Below are 19,712 nucleotides of genomic sequence, written 5' to 3'. Positions count from 1 at the left end.
GGCCACCAAAAGGTGCGTTGCAATAGTTCCAGGGTCTTGCGTATTCCAAAATGTCCCGCTAACGGGTGGTCGTGGCAGTATCCAAGTACCAAAGTACGGGTCTCCTCGGGAACTACAATCTGGCCTTCTTTCCAAAGAAGCCCCTCCCGATTCACTAAGGAAATACCGGGTGTGCCTGGCATGCCTATGGATGCGGTCTGCAGTTTGGAGCTGAGCTCAGATTGTAGGATCAAAAAGTTCCCTGAGGACAAGATTGTGTCAGGTCGGGGCGTCTCTTCAGGGTCCCCGAACATACGGGAAAGCGCGTCGGGCTTAGTATTCTTTGATCCTGGTCTATAGGTAATGTGAAAAGCAAATCGTGAAAAAAAAAGTGCCCACCTAGCCTGACGTGGTCTCAAGCGCTTTGCTGTCCTCAAATATTCCAGGTTTTTGTGATCTGTGAATATCAATATTGGGTGTACTGCCCCTTCTAATAAATACCTCCATTCCTCTAGTGCCACCTTGATTGCTAGAAGCTCCCGGTCCCCAATATCGTAATTCCTTTCTGCGGAAGTCAGTTTTCTAGAGAAAAAGGCCACCGGGTGCATGAGCTCTTTAATGCCCTTCCTCTGCGACAAAATCGCCCCCACTGCGTTTTCAGACGCATCCACCTCCAGGATATAGGACATAGATGAGTCAGGATGGCTCAGGATAGGGGCCTCAGTGAATAACCTCTTTAAAGTCGTAAACGCTTCCTGCGCTTCTGGTGTCCACTGGAAACAGACCCCCTGTCTGGTTAACTGAGTAATCGGGGAAACTAAGCCTGAAAAGTTCTTAATGAACTTTCTATAGAAGTTTGCGAAGCCTATGAACCGTTGGACCGCCTTCTTGTCAGTGGGTATGGGCCAATCTAAGATAGCTGACACCTTTTGGGGATCCATGGCTATACCTGTAGTGGAAATGGTCAGACCCAAAAAGGAAATGCTATGCTGCTCAAAGCAGCACTTGTCTGCCTTAGCATATAGACCGTGTTGGCGGAGTCGTTCCAAAACGTACCTCACATGCCCCCTATGGACCTCTAAGGATGGGGAAAAGATCAGGATGTCGTCTAGGTATACGACAACAAAGATGTCCAGATAGTCCCTAAATACATCATTAATGAAGTGTTGGAAAGTGGCGGGCGCATTGCATAGGCCGAAGGGCATGACCAAGTATTCAAAATGCCCGAATCTAGTGCGGAATGCTGTTTTCCATTCATCCCCCTCTCTGATGCGGACTAGATTGTATGCTCCCCTCAGGTCCAGTTTAGTGAAGATAGAAGCTGACTTTAATCTCTGAAAGAGCTCAGGAACTAGAGGTAGCGGGTAACGATTCTTGACAGTTACTTTGTTCAGGTCTCGGTAGTCTACACAGGGTCGTAGGGATTTGTCTTTTTTTTCCACAAAAAAGATACCAGCCCCAGCTGGTGAAGTGGAGGGCCGAATGAACCCCTTGCGGAGACTTTCGTCAATATACTCCTTTAGAACCCCTAATTCCCGTTCAGTCAACGGAAATATTCGCCCAAAAGGTATCTCCGAGCCTGGGAGCAAATCAATCGGGCAGTCATATGTTCGGTGCGGGGCAGGACCTCTGCCCCCCGCTTACTGAATACATCTAAATAACTATGGTAGGCTAAAGGAATGGCTTGAGCCAATTGTGCCTCCATATCCAGACAGAGCAAAGCCTGCGGTGCTGGAGACGCACTAGGGAGGCAATGCTGCTGGCAATAGGATGACGTGAAGTGAACTGATCCAGACTTCCAATTAATCTGCGGGTCATGGGCTTGTAACCAAGGGAGGCCCAAGATCACCGGGAACAGGGGGGATGCAATGGCATCCAGGCGGAGAAGCTCCTGGTGATGGTTGGCCACTGTAGTAAAAATAGGTGGAGTTTCACGGTCCACTACCCCTGACCTAATTTGGGACCCGTCAGCTAAGAATATATTTAACCCCGTCTCCTTTGACTGTAAAGGAATCTGCTGCTGAGCTGTGAAATCCATATCTATGAAGCAACTACATGCTCCAGAGTCTATAATTGCGGTAGTTACCACAGTTCTCCCTGGCAGCTGCAGGGAGATAGATACTGCTAGATAACTGGTGTCGTTCTTAACCTTAGGAGTAACCGTGGAAAATATCGCAGGAAACCTCCTCCTCTTGGCAGGGCAGGTATGTACTATATGGCCCGCCTCCCCACAATAAAAACAAAGCCGGTTTACCTGACGCCTCTGGCGCTCCTCAGACGTTAGTGGAGACCGAACCCCTCCTGCTGACCTGAGACTTGACGTATCCATGAATTCCCGGTTCCGGTTGACCCGTGGAGACTTGGTCTGGACTGGAAGTCGCCTGGCTGATCTCTGCTCTTGGCTGGACCTTTCCCTCCTACGTTCCCGCAACCGGCGGTCAATCTGGATAGATAAGGTTTTTAGGCCCTCAAGAGTTTCGGGCATGTCAACTCGGGCCAGCTCATCCTTCAGTGGTTCGGTTAACCCCATGCAAAATTGGTGAGACAGGGCCGCCTCATTCCATTTGGTGTCACCACCCCAACGCCTGAATTCGGCGGCGTATTCCTCCACTGCCTGATTACCTTGCCTTAGGGTACGTAGGGACATTTCGGCCATCGCGGCCGTATCTGGGTCGTCATATAAGAGCGCCATTGCTTTAAAAAATGCTGTTACTGAACCTAACTGAGGGTCTCGGTTCTCTAGTAGTCGGTGGGCCCAGGCTTGGGGTTCCTCTTGTAATAAAGAAATAATGAACCCGACCCTTATGGTTTCTGATGAGAACGTTCGAGGCTGGAGGTCAAAGTATAACTGGCAGGAAATACGAAACCTCCTGAATCTACCTCGATCCCCGAAAAAATGTTCCGGTAAGGGAACTCGGGGCTCCGGTGCAGATGTCAGAACTAGTGTTTCCCCAGGGCGCTCTTTAGCCTGCCCGGTAGGGGTGGCTAAGGTCTGCATACGGTCACCTAATTCTGTATAGCCCTCCTGGAGGAGCCTAACCCCCTCTGTGAGGGTGGCAATGTGTTGGCACAGATCATCCAGGGGGAAAGTTCCCCTTCCAGACTCAGTCATGGCCGCAAGGTACTGTCAGGCTCCACCCAACGGGATCTCTAGTGGTCCACGGCACGGGGTTTCCCAGGACGCGGAGTCTAAGCCCCAGTCTGCCTTTTCACCAGAGCCCCTGATGGTGGGGATGGACTTGGTGCAAGACTGGAACCAAGTCGCGTCCCTGGGCACACCCGGCGGTGGCAGAGGGGTCCCGCTGAGGGTATGTGCCCGGGATGAGTCTGCTGTGAAGGGGATGACAGACCCTGATCCGAGCGGGATGGATGGGATGACAGATCCCGATCCGAGCGGGATGGATGGACGACTGCCAGGAGTGAGCGAGGTCAGACTAGCCGGGTCGGTATCGTGCGGGCAGCGTGGTACAGGGGGAGCAAGTGGAGAATGGTTGGGGTCACAAGCCAGGTTCAGCAGGTAGCGGGCAGCGTGATACAGAGGGTCAGGCAGAGGGATGGTCAGGAACGAGCCGGGGTCAGAGCAGGAGAGGGTCAGCGTAATCAGAACAGGCAGAGTTTGGCAACAAGGAAACATACTAGCAGGAACACAGGAACAGGAACAAGACCTTGCGGCACTTTGGAAATGCACAGGGCAGGTTTAAATAGGGCGCCCTGAGTTTCCATTGGTGCGGCCACGATTGCTACTGCGCATGCGCGGCCGCCGCCGCGATCTCTGTATTCGCCGGCCAGGAAGAGTCGGCGATCTGCGCATGCGCGTGACGCTGAGCGGCCGGGATCCCTGACACACTTGGCGGATATAGCTGCCAAAGAAGCAGTGAAAAACCAACAAAAAATGTCCGAGGTGGCCGAAGAGGAGAGTGAGACCTTAGCACAGATACTTTTGGCGGTGCATGTGCCATCTGACAAGCAATACCTGATCTCTATGCAAATGGCCGCTTATACAGAAGAAAGGCTGGAATGGATTGATAAAGGAGCAGACTATGATGGAGAATTGAATTCGATGAAAGGAAAAACTTGTTTACCAAAACATATGTATCCAGCAATTGTCCAATGGGCGCATGGACATGCACATCTCTCTAAGAACTTAAAGAACTCATTGATCAGCAAGTATTACTGGGCTCCACGGATAACCACCTTAACCAGAAATTACTGCGCCTCGTGTGTAGTATGTGCAAAATGCAACCTGGGGAGGATGGAAAAGACACTGCAGAAACATCTGGCAAAACCCCTCTATCCATTCCAGAGGATACAGATTGATCATATACAGATGCCAAAAAGTGGCCGATATGAATATGCTCTAGTGGTGGTGGACATGTTCTCTGGTTGGCCGGAAGCCTATGCTGTTACAAACATGACAGCCAAGACCACGGCTAAGAAACTACTGATTGAGGTAGTCTGTAGATTTGGGGTCCCAGAGGTGATAGAGAGTGTTCAGGGTCCAGCCTTCATAGCCACCCTTACAAAAGAGATTTGGACAGCACTGGGGGTCGAGTTGGCCCTACACACCCCATATCACCCTCAAAGCAGTGGGAAGGTAGAAAGGATGAATGGGACTCTAAAAAACAGGATGCTAAAGATGGCCCAAGAGACTAACATGAGTTGGCCAGACAGTTTGCCCATTGCTCTGTTTAGTGTCAGACACCCCCTGGGGGAAACATGCCCTGTCCCCTTATGAGATTTTGTTTAGCTCAGCCCCCAGACTTGGTTGTTACTTTCCGCAACAGTTGCAATTACAATCTGATGTGTTAATTGATTATGTGACTGCATTATCACGTGAATTAACCCGTATCCATGTCCAAGTGTTTTCTCCATTCCAGATTCTGAGTCAGATACAGGAACTCACAGCCTATTACCCGGAGATTGGGTATTAGTAAAGACATTTATGAGGAAACGTTTCCTTGAGCCAAGACATGATGGTCCATTCCAAGTTCTGCTGACCACAGCCATTTCTGTCAAGGTGGCCGGGAAGAACACTTGGATACACGCCTCCCAATGCAAGAAAGTCCCAAACCCTGAGGAAAAGGCGTCATCTACACCATGACAACTATGTTGTATATCCTTTTTCTTATAAGTCTGATAGAGGCTCAACAGGTGGATATCACCGAAATAGGTGACACCACTATATTTTGGTACAACTCATCCAACACTCATGTAGCTATTTTCACCTTTGATTTCTGTAATATAGATCCCATGTGGTGCTATGACCATAATCTGTATGATCTTGACACAACGAGCATGTTCCGATAGTAGTGACCAGGTATACATATGTGTCATGGATGATTACTGGGGACCAAAAGATTAGAACCAGATTGGAAGGGATTTGGACTGGTGAATGTGCCCTTGCAAAGGTCATTATGCCTCTCCATATCCTAACAGAAGATACCCCTGACACACACACTGACTCAGCATCTAGGCACAGGAGGAAGCGGACAGCTCCCTCCGGATGTTTTGATCCACATGTGTATATAGATGCCATTGGAGTCCCAAGGGGGGTGTGTCTTGGAAATTCACTTTCAACAAATTTCTCCTTACCGTGAGTACCCGCAGTTGGATGCACAGCAATCCCCCATAAAGCTGTGCGAACTTCGATTACTGCAGCTGCAGCTTAACTCTGCGATTCCTGCGCCTCCAACTGGTTTAGCTCTGTTGAGATGTGGGGAAAATGGAGCTCCCGTGACCCAGGAATAATCAGATGATACTCTCAGGTTGGAGGTTGAATTCACTCTGTGTCCGGCTCTAACTCCAGACTCTTGTTTTATTCACTTACAAAGAAACACACATGCCCCCCCACACGAGGGACAGGTCAATCCCCTCCCACAGAACAATGTATAGGGGGTGTCCATACACGAGAATGTACATCCTGTTTGGAGTGTAGCATTTCCTCTTATCTATACTGAAAACCAGTTAAACCAGTCCTCCCCTTCCCCCTGGTGAGCTCTCTTTGGAGAGCAAGCTTCCCATCCTTTACATGCTATCAGCTCCTAGTAGTATGTACATTGTCTGTACAAGCATCCCTTAGATTAAACAGTGCCAGTCTGTATCTGAATGGGCCCGATACAATCTTTATTAAAACACATCCATCCAGATACAGTTCAGGTCGGTAGTGGTTTGCAGAGAGCCTACACGTGGAGTTCGCACTGCCTGGCGCCTGGCCATACGAAGTCCATGTGGTACTATGCTGCTGATATGTGGATACAGGCCCGCGGCCTACTGCCGGCGGCATTCGCATCGAATGCCGTGGTGGTATACACGCCGGTCTATAAGCGCAGATCTGCCATCTCATCCATTACCGAGCTGAGTACTGTAATATGTTCATTGTAAATGCGTATGGCCCAATTGCAGCCTTCAGAGCTTTAATTAAGCCACACGAGAGACATATGAATAACACTAATATATGACACATTTAAAGTTCAACCTGTAATACAAAATTTCCATGACAGGGTGCCTAATGAATTTAAAGCCAGAGACCAAGTAAAAGCAGGCTTTGAATCCCTGATTCCCATGATAACTGTTAATAAAAATGTAGATTGGATAAATTACATATACTACAACCAACAGAGGTTTGTGAATTACACCAGGGATGCCCTCCAAGGAATCATTGACCAGCTAGCCCCTACATCCTACATGACATTCCAGAATAGGATGACTCTGGACATGATTTTAGCAGAAAAAGGAGGTGTCTGTAAAATGATAGAAGGAACCGGAACATGTTGTACATATATTCCTGACAATACTGGCCTGAATGGTAAGGTTACTCTGGCTATAAAGAAATTAGAAGATCTGTCAGTGGAGCTGAAGAAGAACTCAGGTATCTCAGACCCGTGGGATCAATATTTTAGTTGGATGAGTGGGTGGCAAAAAGTGCTCGCCCAAATAGGGGTAACTGTACTAATAATTCTAGTTCTTTTAGCTCTGATTGTATGTTGTATTCTACCATTTGTAGAGAAGTTAATAAGCAAGGCTGTAGGCAACAGCACACCTACATTTCTCCATCAAGAAGAGGAGGACCCCCTTGTGATGGAAGAGGATAAACCTTTCACTCCTCTATGGTCCCTCCCCACCAACAGTAATCTCACAATCTTGTAGGGATAGTATCTGACTTCCTTATGTACAAAGTCTGTGGCAAGGGAGGTGATGAAATAGTCATCACCCGTCTAACGTACAGCATAAAAGAGTTCCAAGGTACATAAGGACAGATGAGCGAGGTCTTATAGGGACAGAGTGAAATAGTCATTTTAAGGGGGGACTGTGATGGATTTGGTAAAATGCCTATTCTGTTTCCTGTTTAAAATATACATTTTATACATATTTATTTTTATTCTTTTATATTTTTTCATATTTCTAAATATATGTGTTGTATATATATATATATATATATATATATATATATATATATATATATATTTTGTCTGCTGGGCTTTGTTTTGTTCAGAGCGATGCTCTCAACCCCTCCCTTCGCACTGAGAGGATTTTGCTTAGATTTTGAGTATGTGAGGGGGAGTGAAAAAAAGATAACGGGATGAGAAGCATCAAGTTTCTACATTTCTCCCATATTTCAGCCAAGCAAAATGTGCCTTTTAGAATGTGACTGTATATACGTAATAGTGACGTGTACTCTATTGTTCTCTATGTATAAAAGGTTAAGCACCGCCCTGCAATAAACAGAGATGATGTGAAGGTAGTTGTACTGGACAGTTGTCCGTGGAATTATTTTCCGGCACGCAATCCATATCTCAAAATTAGGAACAGCAGCAGAAATCCTACCCTGAGCCCGATTGTGGTTCTCCCAACCTTTTTACAATCACAGATCACTATCTTGAGCGGTCAAAAAGCTAACTCACTGATGACAGTTGATGAATGAGTTCGGTTCTGACAGCAAGCTTTGCATTGCAGGAGAAATGATCATTATTTCTCCTGCAAAGCAAAGTGTAAAAAAAAATCCCTGATCTCCCCTCCCCCCCACAGTAGTACAATGGTTACCATGGTAACATCCTACTATTCTGATAATTGTATTAAAAAAAAGTTAAATATCATTGTAATGGACATGTAAAATTTATTGTAAAGGACATGTAAGATTTGAGTGGAAATATGGTATCATAGCCATGACAGGTTGAGTAGATTAGATTATGTCAGGCCCTTTCATTGCAAAGGTGTGTGCAGGAACAGTCTGGTTATTAAGGATGTACATTGAGCCCCTGGGCAGTAGGGAAATGAATAGAAGGTACAAACAAATGGTCTGGGATCAGATGTGTATGTATACACAATTACTCAATAGGCCTTACAGACCCAATCATCATTTAGCATTAATTAGTCTAAAGCCAGGTTCCTGGAGGTGACACATCAAAGAAGTATGTTTAATCTCTTATAAAAGCTAAAATATTAGTTGGAGAGATATGAACAAGCTTCCTTCTTGTAGGCCATTCTGTACGCTACATTTACATATAAGAATCATATTTGTGGCTTGGGGAGGAAGCCAGGGAAATGCATGGAATGGTTAGATGACGCGGGGGTGTGACAGTCGGATGGTGTTTGGTACTGTTGCGATCGGGCTGACACGCTGGTGTCAGAAATCCAATCCCCGACTTGGTGTTCAGGCCAGTCTCGGCCCAATTGAACTTGGGCAGGTCCATACACAGTACCTCTTGTGGGCAGGTCAGGACCACCTCCCCCAGAGTCAATTGGCCGAAGACTAATGTCCCGCCCATGTCCAAATCGCAATAAATTGAACGCATGGACATTTGGACATTTGTGATCCGTATGGAGCTGGTTCGATTGACCAATGGATTGCTAAGTTTCTGGCTTGCTCCAGCCGCAGGGTAAAGTGTTATTCTGTCTTTTATTCCCTTTTTATTTTATAGTAATTAGTCATTTGTGTGTCTTCTTATATCTTTTGTATTTCTGTAACTTGTTATATTTTGTACATATTTTATGCTCCGCCCACTTTGGGAAATTAAATCTTAAAATTAATTAGTGAACTTCTGTGTATTTAAGCTCGGGGTCATATCTTCGGAGAGATTAGATCGGAGAGATTAGATTGGAGAGATCAGATTGGGTTAGATTGTATTGTATTTTAGTGTCTTTAAAACGCTCGGTTAAGCTCATTGCCAATCTGTATGCAACTGCACTGTGAGTGAGCAGATTGCACGCAGATTGCAAAGGTAACAGATCTGCCAGACGGAGATCTGTGTGTGTGGGGTGTCTCAACAGACCGTTCTGCGGATAAACTGTTGGGTGGTGTCAGGCTACCTTTGTGGTATGTCTGGTGTGGGGGTGTGTGGACAGTGGAAGGGTTATCAACACTGGGGTTCAAGCTCGGATAGCTGAAGGGACCTTTAGAAGGGTGTGTGATTACTAAGCTGGTCCTCAACTCTAATCAGGGCACCAGGTTGTATGTAAGATCATATCTGCCAGTGTGTGGTCGACCAGCTGGATTGGAGTGGAGTCTCCATCTGGTGGTGGCCAGAGGTAGTGCGGGCTGTGAAAAGGTATCACGGCTGATCTTATATACGGTTTGAGAAATTTAAGTGTAAATCCCTTTATTATCCCCTCTTTACCACCCTGTCGCGGCCGCACGCGTGCGTCACGGTTAGCTAGTCGCTGTGGGCGTGGCGTGTGGTGGACACGTGACAGGGTGATCGTTTAACGGAATCCTTGACAATCATATTGAGAATTTTGTTTTAAAATGTTTTTAAGGTTTTTTTTAACTATTTGCCAACCACTTACTTGCATTTTGATGGCAAGCAGCACATCTTGGCAAAGTGACGTAATCTGCATCGCTTCCGGTTTCAACGCACCTGCACCCCCTGCTGCCCCCCCAGGTCGGTCCAGGGAGAGAAGAGAGAACACGGCACCGAGTAAAAGCACCACTACATTGTACACACAGGTTAGATTAGCACATTTAACCCTTTGATGTCCCCGTCACCCAGCCAATGCCATTAGTACAGTGTCAGTATATAGAATGTTTCACTGATCTCTGTATTCCTGCCACTAGTGACATCACATCGTGTCAGGGTCAGTAAGCCCCTCCCAGCCAGGGTCAGCTGGCGTTAGATTGGCCGCACACTGTCGCACTCACGCTATAGGTCGCTGATCACCGCCATTACTAGTATAGTGTTTGTACAGATCAATATATTGATCATGAACAGAACTATACTAGTGCCGGCCTTGTATAGTGTCCCCAATACTCAGTGTTAGCCGGATCGGCCCGGTCACTGCCAGCACTAGTGTTCAGCCCCTCCACTGTTCTTCACAGAAGATTTGTACCAATTGTGGGCCAAGGCAATTTATACACCACAATACATGGCCGCCCCCCAAATTCAGCTCTTGTCACACAATTCACATGGAACTCTATCACCGTTTATGAAATTAAAACATTTTTGGGCCGAACCCCCAACATGGACATTACAGAAAAGAATGAATTGCAGTCATATTGGTCCGCAGACCCGATTCATCGTATGTCCGTGTTCTCTGCTGGTACATATATGTCCAACATGGACCAGCAATGTACTGGAACGTCGCTGGACTTGGAGTGGTTATACCGGGAGGATGCTTGCAGCTACAGGCATCATTCTAGTGCTGGTTTATTAGCTGGAGGGCGGCTTTCATGTAAAAGCAATCCTAGTGGCCAATTAGCTGCACAATTGTGTTTACGAGCAGCGAGATGGGACATCATTATAAATGATTTCCTATAGCAGCAAATCTGATGAGATGAATGAAGTCGGTGTAAAGTGGAAGCAGTGGATCTGCAGGGAGCAGCATCTTGAGCACAAAGCACTTTATGTTGTGGATGGATTTGCACACGGTTCAGTTTCCTTCATTTATTGATAAACCCCATAAGACCAATGAAGTGGGTGTAAAGTGGAAGCAGTGGATGTGCAGAGAATAGGATTTGGAGCCCCGAGCTCTTTATCTCTGAATGTCTCCACATATTTGTAGTGTATTTGTGATGATTTCTGTGCACACACAATAGGACAGCGCTGTGACACATAATGCTCTTCTAGATGACAGGGAATCCTTCCCTTTGTTACAGCAGCAGTCCGCTAGAAGGTTTTTGTAGGTTTGGAGTTGTTACACATAGCGCGGGTTTTATCCATTTATAGTGATGACATCATTGCCCAAATCTGGGGGTCACCAGCCATTTCCACCCTTTACTCCCAGCTGGGGGGCTTTGTATCCATATACCAGATGTTCTACAGGACTAAATCTGCAATCAATGTTACTGCAAAATCAAAGGGGCCAAAACCCCTCCCCCGAGCAGTCATATATTTATGTCCCCCTTGGTGGGAGTGGAGGTGACCCCTCTATAAGGATCTACAGTCCATACACACCCAGCACAAGGCCGGGGTCACACTACCAGACGCTTCTCGGGGCTGCAGTTCCTCTGAGCTCCACAAGGTGGGGATCTCACTTCTACCCAGACAGGAAGTCTCTATGGAAGACAGACAGGAAGTGATGTCAGGTACAGACAGGAAGTGATGTCAGGTACAGGCAAGAAGTGATGTAAGGTACAGACAGGAAGTTCCATGAATCAGGAAGTAGAGAGGAGACATTCCTGGATCTGGCAGCAGAGGAGGTAATACGTAGATGAACCCCTTCAGGGGGAGGAGTTGATGATAATATATTTGCTCCCAAAGCTGGCCTACATGGTTCAGTTTTATCGTTCAGCCAGCGGGATGACCATAAAACATGAAGCGATTCCCCCATCCACACATTGGAGGTGGATGGGGGAATCCTCCCCGATGCACTCTTGTATTCTGACAATGGGGGGACTCCTCCGCTCTCAGAATACACGGATCAGCACTGAAGCTATTGGCTGCAGCCGCTGGGGGAGTGGCTTTTATCCGGCAGTGGCCACACATGGATGGAAATGTGAGCGATCCCTGCTGAACCAGCTGAATTTCCATGGATCTATGGTCACCTTCAGTGACTTCCTCCCCTCCCCCTCATCTCCTTCATGATGGAAGTCATGCTGAGATCATCTCCCATTGGCTGAGCAATATTCTCATTTGTCTCTCAGCTCCTTCTTGCTATTCCTCGTCCTGCCTGTTGTTTCCTTGGATTGATTTTCTGTGTAGTGACCCCGGCTTGGTCTCTTGGATGCGCTCGTCTGTTGCTTGCCCTGACCTTTCTCCTGATTCCTGGATCTCCTCCTCATCTCTCCTCCATATCCTCTTACACAGCTTTTCTCCACACCTGCAGTGACCCTGGGGGGAGGAAACATCACACTGACCTCACAGCTCCTCCCCCCAATGTCCCTCCATCCGGAATCAGAGAATCCTATGACATCACACTGACCTGACAACTCCTCCTCCCAATGTCCCTCCATCCAGAATCAGAGAATCCTATGACATCACACTGACCTCACAGCTCCTCCTCCCAATGTCCCTCCATCCAGAGTCAGAGAATCCTATGACATCACACTGACCTCACAGCTCCTCCTCCCAATGTCCCTCCATCCAGAGTCGGAGAATCCTATGACATCACACTGACCTCACAGCTCCTCCTCCCATTGTCTTTCCATCCAGAGTCAGAGAATCCTATGACATCACACTGACCTCACAGCTCCTCCCCCCAATGTCCCTCCATCCAGAGTCAGAGAATCCTATGACATCACACTGACCTCACAGCTCCTCCTCCCAATGTCCCTCCATCCAGAGTCAGAATCCTATGACATCACACTGACCTCACAGCTCCTCCCCCATTGTCCCTCCATCCAGAGTCAGAGAATCCTATGACATCACACTGACCTCACAGCTCCCCCCCCCCCAATGTCCCTCCATCCAGAGTCAGAGAATCCTATGACATCACACTGACCTCACAGCTCCTCCTCCCAATGTCCCTCCATCCAGAGTCGGAGAATCCTATGACATCACACTGACCTCACAGCTCCTCCCCCCAATGTCCCTCCATCCAGAGTCAGAGAATCCTATGACATCACACTGACCTCACAGCTCCTCCTCCCAATGTCCCTCCATCCAGAGTCAGAATCCTATGACATCACACTGACCTCACAGCTCCTCCTCCCAATGTCCCTCCATCCAGAGTCAGAATCCTATGACATCACACTGACCTCACAGCTCCTCCTCCCAATGTCCCTCCATCTGGCATTTTTCTGATGCTCTTAGGATGTGGGGCCCCTTGGTATCCTCACATGTAAAGTGGGACTGTTGGTCCTGCGTTGTATGTAATGACATCAGAATGCTGCAACAAGCCTATACCCTGCGTAGTGTGGGGGTCCTGTGGGGGGGAATTATACCTCAGCCTGAAGTGGGGCTTTAATAAAATGGAGACCTGAATGGAGAGGTGAGGAGGATTCTGGGAATATCATTTGATGTGACTATTTGTGTTCAGATGTAGAGTTTTCCTCCTGTGAAGTCTGGAGATCATATGACATCACATTGCCTCCACCTCCCTCCCTGATAGAAGAGAGAAAGAAGAAGAAGATTCTAGAAGTCACCAGAGAGATCACTGAGCTGCTGACAGGAGAGGTGAGCGGTGCCGGGAATTCTGGGACATTCTCCAGTAACAGACAAGGGATGTGTCTGGATGGTGACTGTATCATTGTGTGTGTCAGGTTCCTATAAGGTGTCAGGGTGTCACTGTCTATTTCTCCATGGAGGAGTGGGAGTATTTAGAAGGACACAAGGATCTCTACAAGGACGTCATGATGGACAATCAGCCGCCCCTCACATCACCGGGTAAGAGGAGACTTTATTGTAAAGGAGAGAGCAGTACGGAGGATCCACCTAGATCCCCCATCATCTGATAAACACATAGAAACAATGGATTCAGTCAGTGTGTGTGTTTCCTACAGATGGATCCAGTCATGGGAACCCACCAGAGAGATGTCCCCGTCCTCTGTATTCCCGGGATTCCACACAGGAAGGTCACACCATCCCTCACCATTGCAAGGTTGGTGGGATGGAGCATCTAGAACATGGATTCATAGAGACAATGTGTGGATATTTTATGTGACCTTATATTTTACAGATGATATTCTCTCTCATTTCCTTGATTTAGAGTGGAGATCCAATCGATATAGAATTTGAGGTGAAAGCAGAAGAAGAAGAGGCGTATGTGAGGGATGATCAGCAGTCTATGGAGGAGGATGGAATAACGGGGACATTTATAGAGGAGGACACTCCTACAGAGATCAGCACAGGTGGGTCATGAACACTAAATCCATTCCTCCACCCATACTGCTCACTGATTGGTCCAGAGTAGGGCGGGGACTGGATGATATCTGTTTTTTTTACCTTCATGCATTCTTCAGCCTTTAGAGCCACTTTAAGCCACCACTGATTATTGGACAACACTTGTAGCGCTCACCCCGGATGGGCCGGCTGATTTTTCCTCAGGCTCTTTTTCAAAGCTCGCCCGGTGGCAGCCAGGCACACAAGATGGAAAGATGGTGTTGGACCCGTAGGGTTATCTTCCTGGTATTTTTCTATGAAGGCATTGATGTTGGTGTAAATGATCTGGTTCCTGGGCAGGTGGCTTCTACACCCCCGAGGATCTCCACCTCTTCATCTCCCTGACTTGTAGTGTAAGGCAACGAGAACTGAGATTGAAGCTCCACACCACTGCTAAGAGGTCCAGATACAATTTTAATTCCAGTAAAAGCCGGTTTAGGGGGTCAGAGCGCAGCCTTCATCAGGGCTTGACGTGCAACAATGGGAACAAACCAGAGGTTTGGCAGCTACACAAGATGCTTGTATTTCACAATGCACAAAAAATACAATTGTAGGTCCAGTTCATTTTGATGCCAGTCAAGCCCTGATGAAGGCAGCGCTCGGACCCTCGAATCGCGTTGGCTACTTCTTGGATTGTACCCCTAACTGTTAATGAATGAAGTTGTATCTGGACCTCTTAGCAGTGGTGTGGTGCTTCAATTTCAGTTCTTGTTCCATCCCAGTCACTCTTCTGGCTCCATGAACAGTCTAGGAATATCCCTTTATAGATGATGTATTATGGGGTGACCTGGGATATGGTGCAGGGGGGCTGTGGGGTACTCCAGTAGTAGTGTAGTAACATGGGGACACTATGACTTTCTCACACTTCTCAGAACGGTCCTTCCAGCAGCAACGAAGGGACTGAGTGACATGAAGACACTGTAGGAAATGTCCCGCTGTAAGCCAGCTCTAGCATCACACAGTCACTAGGATCCTACACACTGGTCTGTACTCACAATGTCCCTGGGTACTTAGATGTCTGCGTCCAATATCAGCCAGACATTCCTCCCATGAACCCTCCAGACCAGATTCTCAATCCGTTCTAGCAAGGTTCAGTACAATAGGCCCCTCAGCTCCAGCATAGCTAAGACCTCGATCAGCACATTTAGAACCACAGCTGGACTGCCCAGAATGGAAGCAGCTCTTCAGGCTGGGAACTTCTCCTCCTGGACAAGAACAGGGCTGCCTCAGACCCTAGGCTATTTATGCACTCCCTGGCCACCTACTGGGCATCCTCCAGGGATTGGCTGAGACAAAATAAATATGCAGGCTGTGAATCTGCCTTTTCCAGCCCACTATGTTTTATATTACTCCAGAAGGAAGGGGAAGCAGTTGAACCTGAAGAAAGTGAAGCCTAAAACAGTCCAAAACATTCAATCACTGATTACAGGGAAGCCAAAAAGGACTAAAGGAGCCTAGGCTATCTAGAAACCTGTCTAGGAGTGTGCTACACTCTATATAATTTATATTACAACTTGACCCATGCACTATATACTGTATGTTGTGCATTACATCCTCCTGACCCCTGCACTATATACTCTGTTGTACATTACAAACTCCTGACCCCTGCACTATATACTCTATGTTGTACATTACATGCTCCTGACCCCTGCACTATATACTCTATGTTGTACATTACATACTCCTGACCCCTGCACTATATACTCTATGTTGTACATTATATACTCCTGACCCCTGCACTATATACTCTATGTTGTACATTATATACTTCTGACCCCTGCACTATATACTCTATGTTGTACATTACATACTCCTGACCCCTGCACTATATACTCTATGTTGTACATTACATACTCCTGACCCCTGCACTATATACTCTATGTTGTACATTACATAATCCTGACCCCTGCACTATATACTCTATATTGTACATTACATACTCCTGACCCCTGCACTATATACTCTGTGTTGTACATTACATACTCCTGACCCCTGCACTATATACTCTATGTTGTACATTACATCCTTCTGACCCCTGCACTATATACTCTATGATGTACATTACATCCTCCTGACCCCTGCACTATATACTCTGTTGTACATTACATACTCCTGACCCCTGCACTATATACTCTATGTTGTACATTACATACTCCTGACTTCTGCTCTGCCCCCTCCCCCCACTGCTATATATACACATAATATGGATTCTCTTTTGTTCCCCTCATTTCCTTCCAGCTGGACATTTTATATCGGATGATGTGATTGGAGCACAGACTTTTACATGGTGATAATAATGTGATAACATCCTCCAACTTTGGGCCCTTAAACAGAAAGTGATAATGAGGGAGGAGTCAATACCCCAATGATGGTGGTCTTCAGGATCAGTCCAGTCTTCATCTTGGTTGTTCTCCCCCCATCCTCACTCTCTGACCTCTGGTGGGGCTCAGCCAGTCCTGGTTTGGGGGAACCAATCAGCTCCTGTCTAGTAATCCTCTTTGTCTTTGTATTTTAGTCCATGGCCGGGAGATGAGGAAAACCTCAGAGGATTGTCTCACTTTGTCTCCAGACTGGAAAGTAGAAGATGAGGACATCACACAGTATAGTCCAGGAGAAAACCCGGCTCCCTCCAATGTCCATCTGGCACCACCCAGTGTAGATGGACCATCGGATTCTTCGTATCCTAAGGAACCTCAGACTGTGCGGGACCTGGCCGGCCTTCCAACAGAGAAGAGGCTCTCCTGTACTGAGTGCGGGAAGGGTTTCCGGCGTAAATCAGAGCTTAATGTGCATAAAAGATCTCACACGGGGGAGAAGCCATATGCCTGTCCTGAGTGCGGGAAATGTTTTTCACATAACTCCAGTCTTTGCCTTCATAAAAGATGTCATACAGGGGAGAAGCCATATTCCTGTCCTGAGTGCGGGAAATGTTTTTCACAGAAGTCCTATCTTTACCTGCATAAAAGATCTCACACAGGGGAGAAGCCTTATTCCTGTCTTGAGTGTGGGAAATGTTTTTCAGTCAAGTCCATTCTTTACAAACATCAGAGATCTCACACAGGGGAGAAGCCGTATTCCTGTCCTGAGTGCGGGAAATGTTTTTCAGTAAAGTCCAGTCTTTACACACATCAGAGATTGCACATGGGGGAGAAACCTTATTCCTGTACTGACTGCGGGAAATGTTTTAGTTCTAAAAACAATCTTAATAGGCATAAAAGATCTCACACGGGGGAGAAGCCGTATTCCTGTCCTGAGTGTGGGAAATGTTTTTCAGACAAGTCCAATCTTTACACACATCAGAGATTTCACACAGGGGAGAAGCCGTATTCCTGTCCTGAGTGCGGGAAATGTTTTTCAGACAAGTCCCATCTTTACACACATCAGAGATCTCACACAGGGGAGAAGCCGTATTCCTGTCCTGAGTGTGGGAAATGTTTTTCAGAAAAGTCTAGTCTTCACAAACATCAGAGATCTCACACGGGGGAGAAGCCGTATTCCTGTCCTGAGTGCGGGAAATGTTTTTCAGTGAGGTCCTATCTTTCCAGGCATCAGAGATCTCACACGGGGGAGAAGCCATATTCCTGTCCTGAATGCGGAAAATGTTTTTCAAACAACTCTAATCTTTACACACATCAGAGGTTTCACACAGGAGAGAAGCCGTATTCCTGTCCTGAGTGTGGGAAATGTTTTGCACATATGTACATTCTTCACAAACATCAGAGATCTCACACAGGGGATAAGCCGTATTCCTGTTCTAAGTGCGTAAAATGTTTTTTAGAGAAGTCCGATCTTTCCAGACATGAGAGATCTCACACGGGGGAGAAACCATATTCCTGTCCTGAGTGTGTGAAATGTTTTTCACATAAGTGCAGTCTTTCCAGACATCAGAGATCTCACAAAGGGGAGAAGCCGTTTTCCTGTCCTGAGTGCGGGAAATGTTTTTTGCAGAAGTCCGATCTTTGCAGACATCAGAGAACTCACACAGGGGAGAAGCCACTTTCCTGTCCTGAGTGAGGGAAATGTTCCTCACTGAAGTCCTGTCTTCCTGTACATCAGGGGTCCCACACAACCCTGGAGGTGTATTAGTGCCTTGAGTGCGGGAAATGTCTTCTAGATGAATGTTGCTGGACATCCCAGCTCTCATGTGGGGAAGAAGCACACCCTGATATACACCTCAGATATACTCCATGGCTGATCTTCATCATGGAAGAAACAGTTCATAAGGAGATCAGAGGCCCCCAAAGACATGGATGAAGTGTGGGACCGGGTTGGCCATTGATGGCAGGAGAAGAATAAAAATGGAGTTCTGCCTGAAAGGATCTAGAGAACCTCCATTGTGTTGATGTACGCCTTTTTAAGTATTAAGTTAGGTTTTTGCAGATATATTAGAAGTTTATTAGAACTGTTTTAGTTTGCTGAAGGATGTATCAACAAAAGATAACATGACCCTGAAGTTTTCTTTGCCCGGCTAATTCTCAGAAAGCTAGCAAAAACAGTTTATACCAAGAAATGTATATGTCATGTTTCATGTAGTCAGCTCATAATGGAAACTTACAAGTTACAGTTTTAGAACTCGCTCCCCCCCCCCTTATTATTTCTGTATCCTATATAATCTTAGTAATGTCTAATAAACTTTGAACATCTCTGAACAAAGGCTGCTGATATTTCCGTGTTCAAGGGGTGTTCCCAGAATTCTGCTGATAAACCAGGAATCTCTCCACATACCGGGGGTCTCTGAGGGGATATGAAAATCATCCTTTCAGCTGAGGGCTCGTCCGGGATGACCACCCACCTCACTTGGTAGGTAAACCTTTTTTCTTTTATGACCAAAAGCTCTTTCTTGCCCTGTGTTGAGGGAAGGTCTTGAATCATTCTGTATTGTCTATATAGACCCGTGATAACCTGTAGCTGCTTTTGGTAAGCAGACTTAACTCTTTGGTAGAGTTACAAAATAGTGCACTATAAAAAAAGAGTGTTTTTGGTAAACACAGATTGTTCTCTGGTAGAACATAAAATAAATTGTTCTTTGGTAGAACACACTGTCCTTTGGTAGAACAGTGAAGAGATAACTTTTGGCAAGTTATCAAAAGGTTAATAAGTCTGTGGAGCAGATTCTGGTTTATCTGTCTTTTGCTTTTTCTTTCTGTTGCGTAGAAGTATAAGATAATTTGTTGTGTGGAATAAAATAAGATTTTATCCACTGTCTAAATATGGGTCAAGGAGGTAGTTACCCACCAGGTACCCCAGAAAAGGGAGAAAATTGTAAGGATTATGTGGGACAGACTACTATTTAATAAATCCCTGGGTGGATTGTATGGCTGGTTGGACAGAGGCCATGGGAAGTACAGACCCATCCCCGAGAGATCTTATGGGAATTTTAGGGATTTCTCTGAGAGTAACATTAGAAGGAGGTATTGTTGCCAGATCCTCCAAAGTACCCATTATACCCGCCTATTTCAATGATGAGAGTCATCCCTCACA

At 46.6% G+C, this 19,712-nt stretch overlaps 3 protein-coding genes across 3 annotated transcripts in view; 2 read left to right on the top strand and 1 right to left on the bottom strand.

Moving 5' to 3' along the window:
- Positions 1-19,712, top strand: part of LOC149441851 (uncharacterized) — a 409,050-nt gene that overhangs the window by 142,159 nt on the left and 247,179 nt on the right. The gene's annotated exons all lie outside the window — the stretch shown is intronic.
- The window catches only part of LOC149441855 (uncharacterized), a 269,391-nt gene that overhangs the window by 84,199 nt on the left and 165,480 nt on the right, over positions 1-19,712 (bottom strand). The gene's annotated exons all lie outside the window — the stretch shown is intronic.
- Positions 16,574-18,945, top strand: LOC149441859 (uncharacterized). Its single transcript, XM_089656803.1, has one exon. The coding sequence runs from the start codon at positions 16,761-16,763 to the stop codon at positions 18,243-18,245; it is 1,485 nt and encodes a 494-aa protein (XP_089512929.1). The 5' UTR covers positions 16,574-16,760; the 3' UTR covers positions 18,246-18,945.

The sequence above is a fragment of the Staurois parvus genome, unplaced genomic scaffold, assembly GCF_062004578.1.
Source record: "Staurois parvus isolate SC_StPar_1 unplaced genomic scaffold, SC_StPar_1.0 ptg000941l, whole genome shotgun sequence".
In the NCBI taxonomy this organism is placed as follows: Eukaryota; Metazoa; Chordata; class Amphibia; order Anura; family Ranidae; genus Staurois; species Staurois parvus.
The sequence above is the reverse complement of the archived record's forward strand: the minus strand, read 5'-3'. Positions and strand labels throughout refer to the sequence as shown.

Coding starts and splice junctions, on each gene's coding strand:
- LOC149441859 (XM_089656803.1), top strand. CDS start 16,761: ATGAGGAAAACCTCAGAGGATTGTCTCACTTTGTCTCCAGACTGGAAA.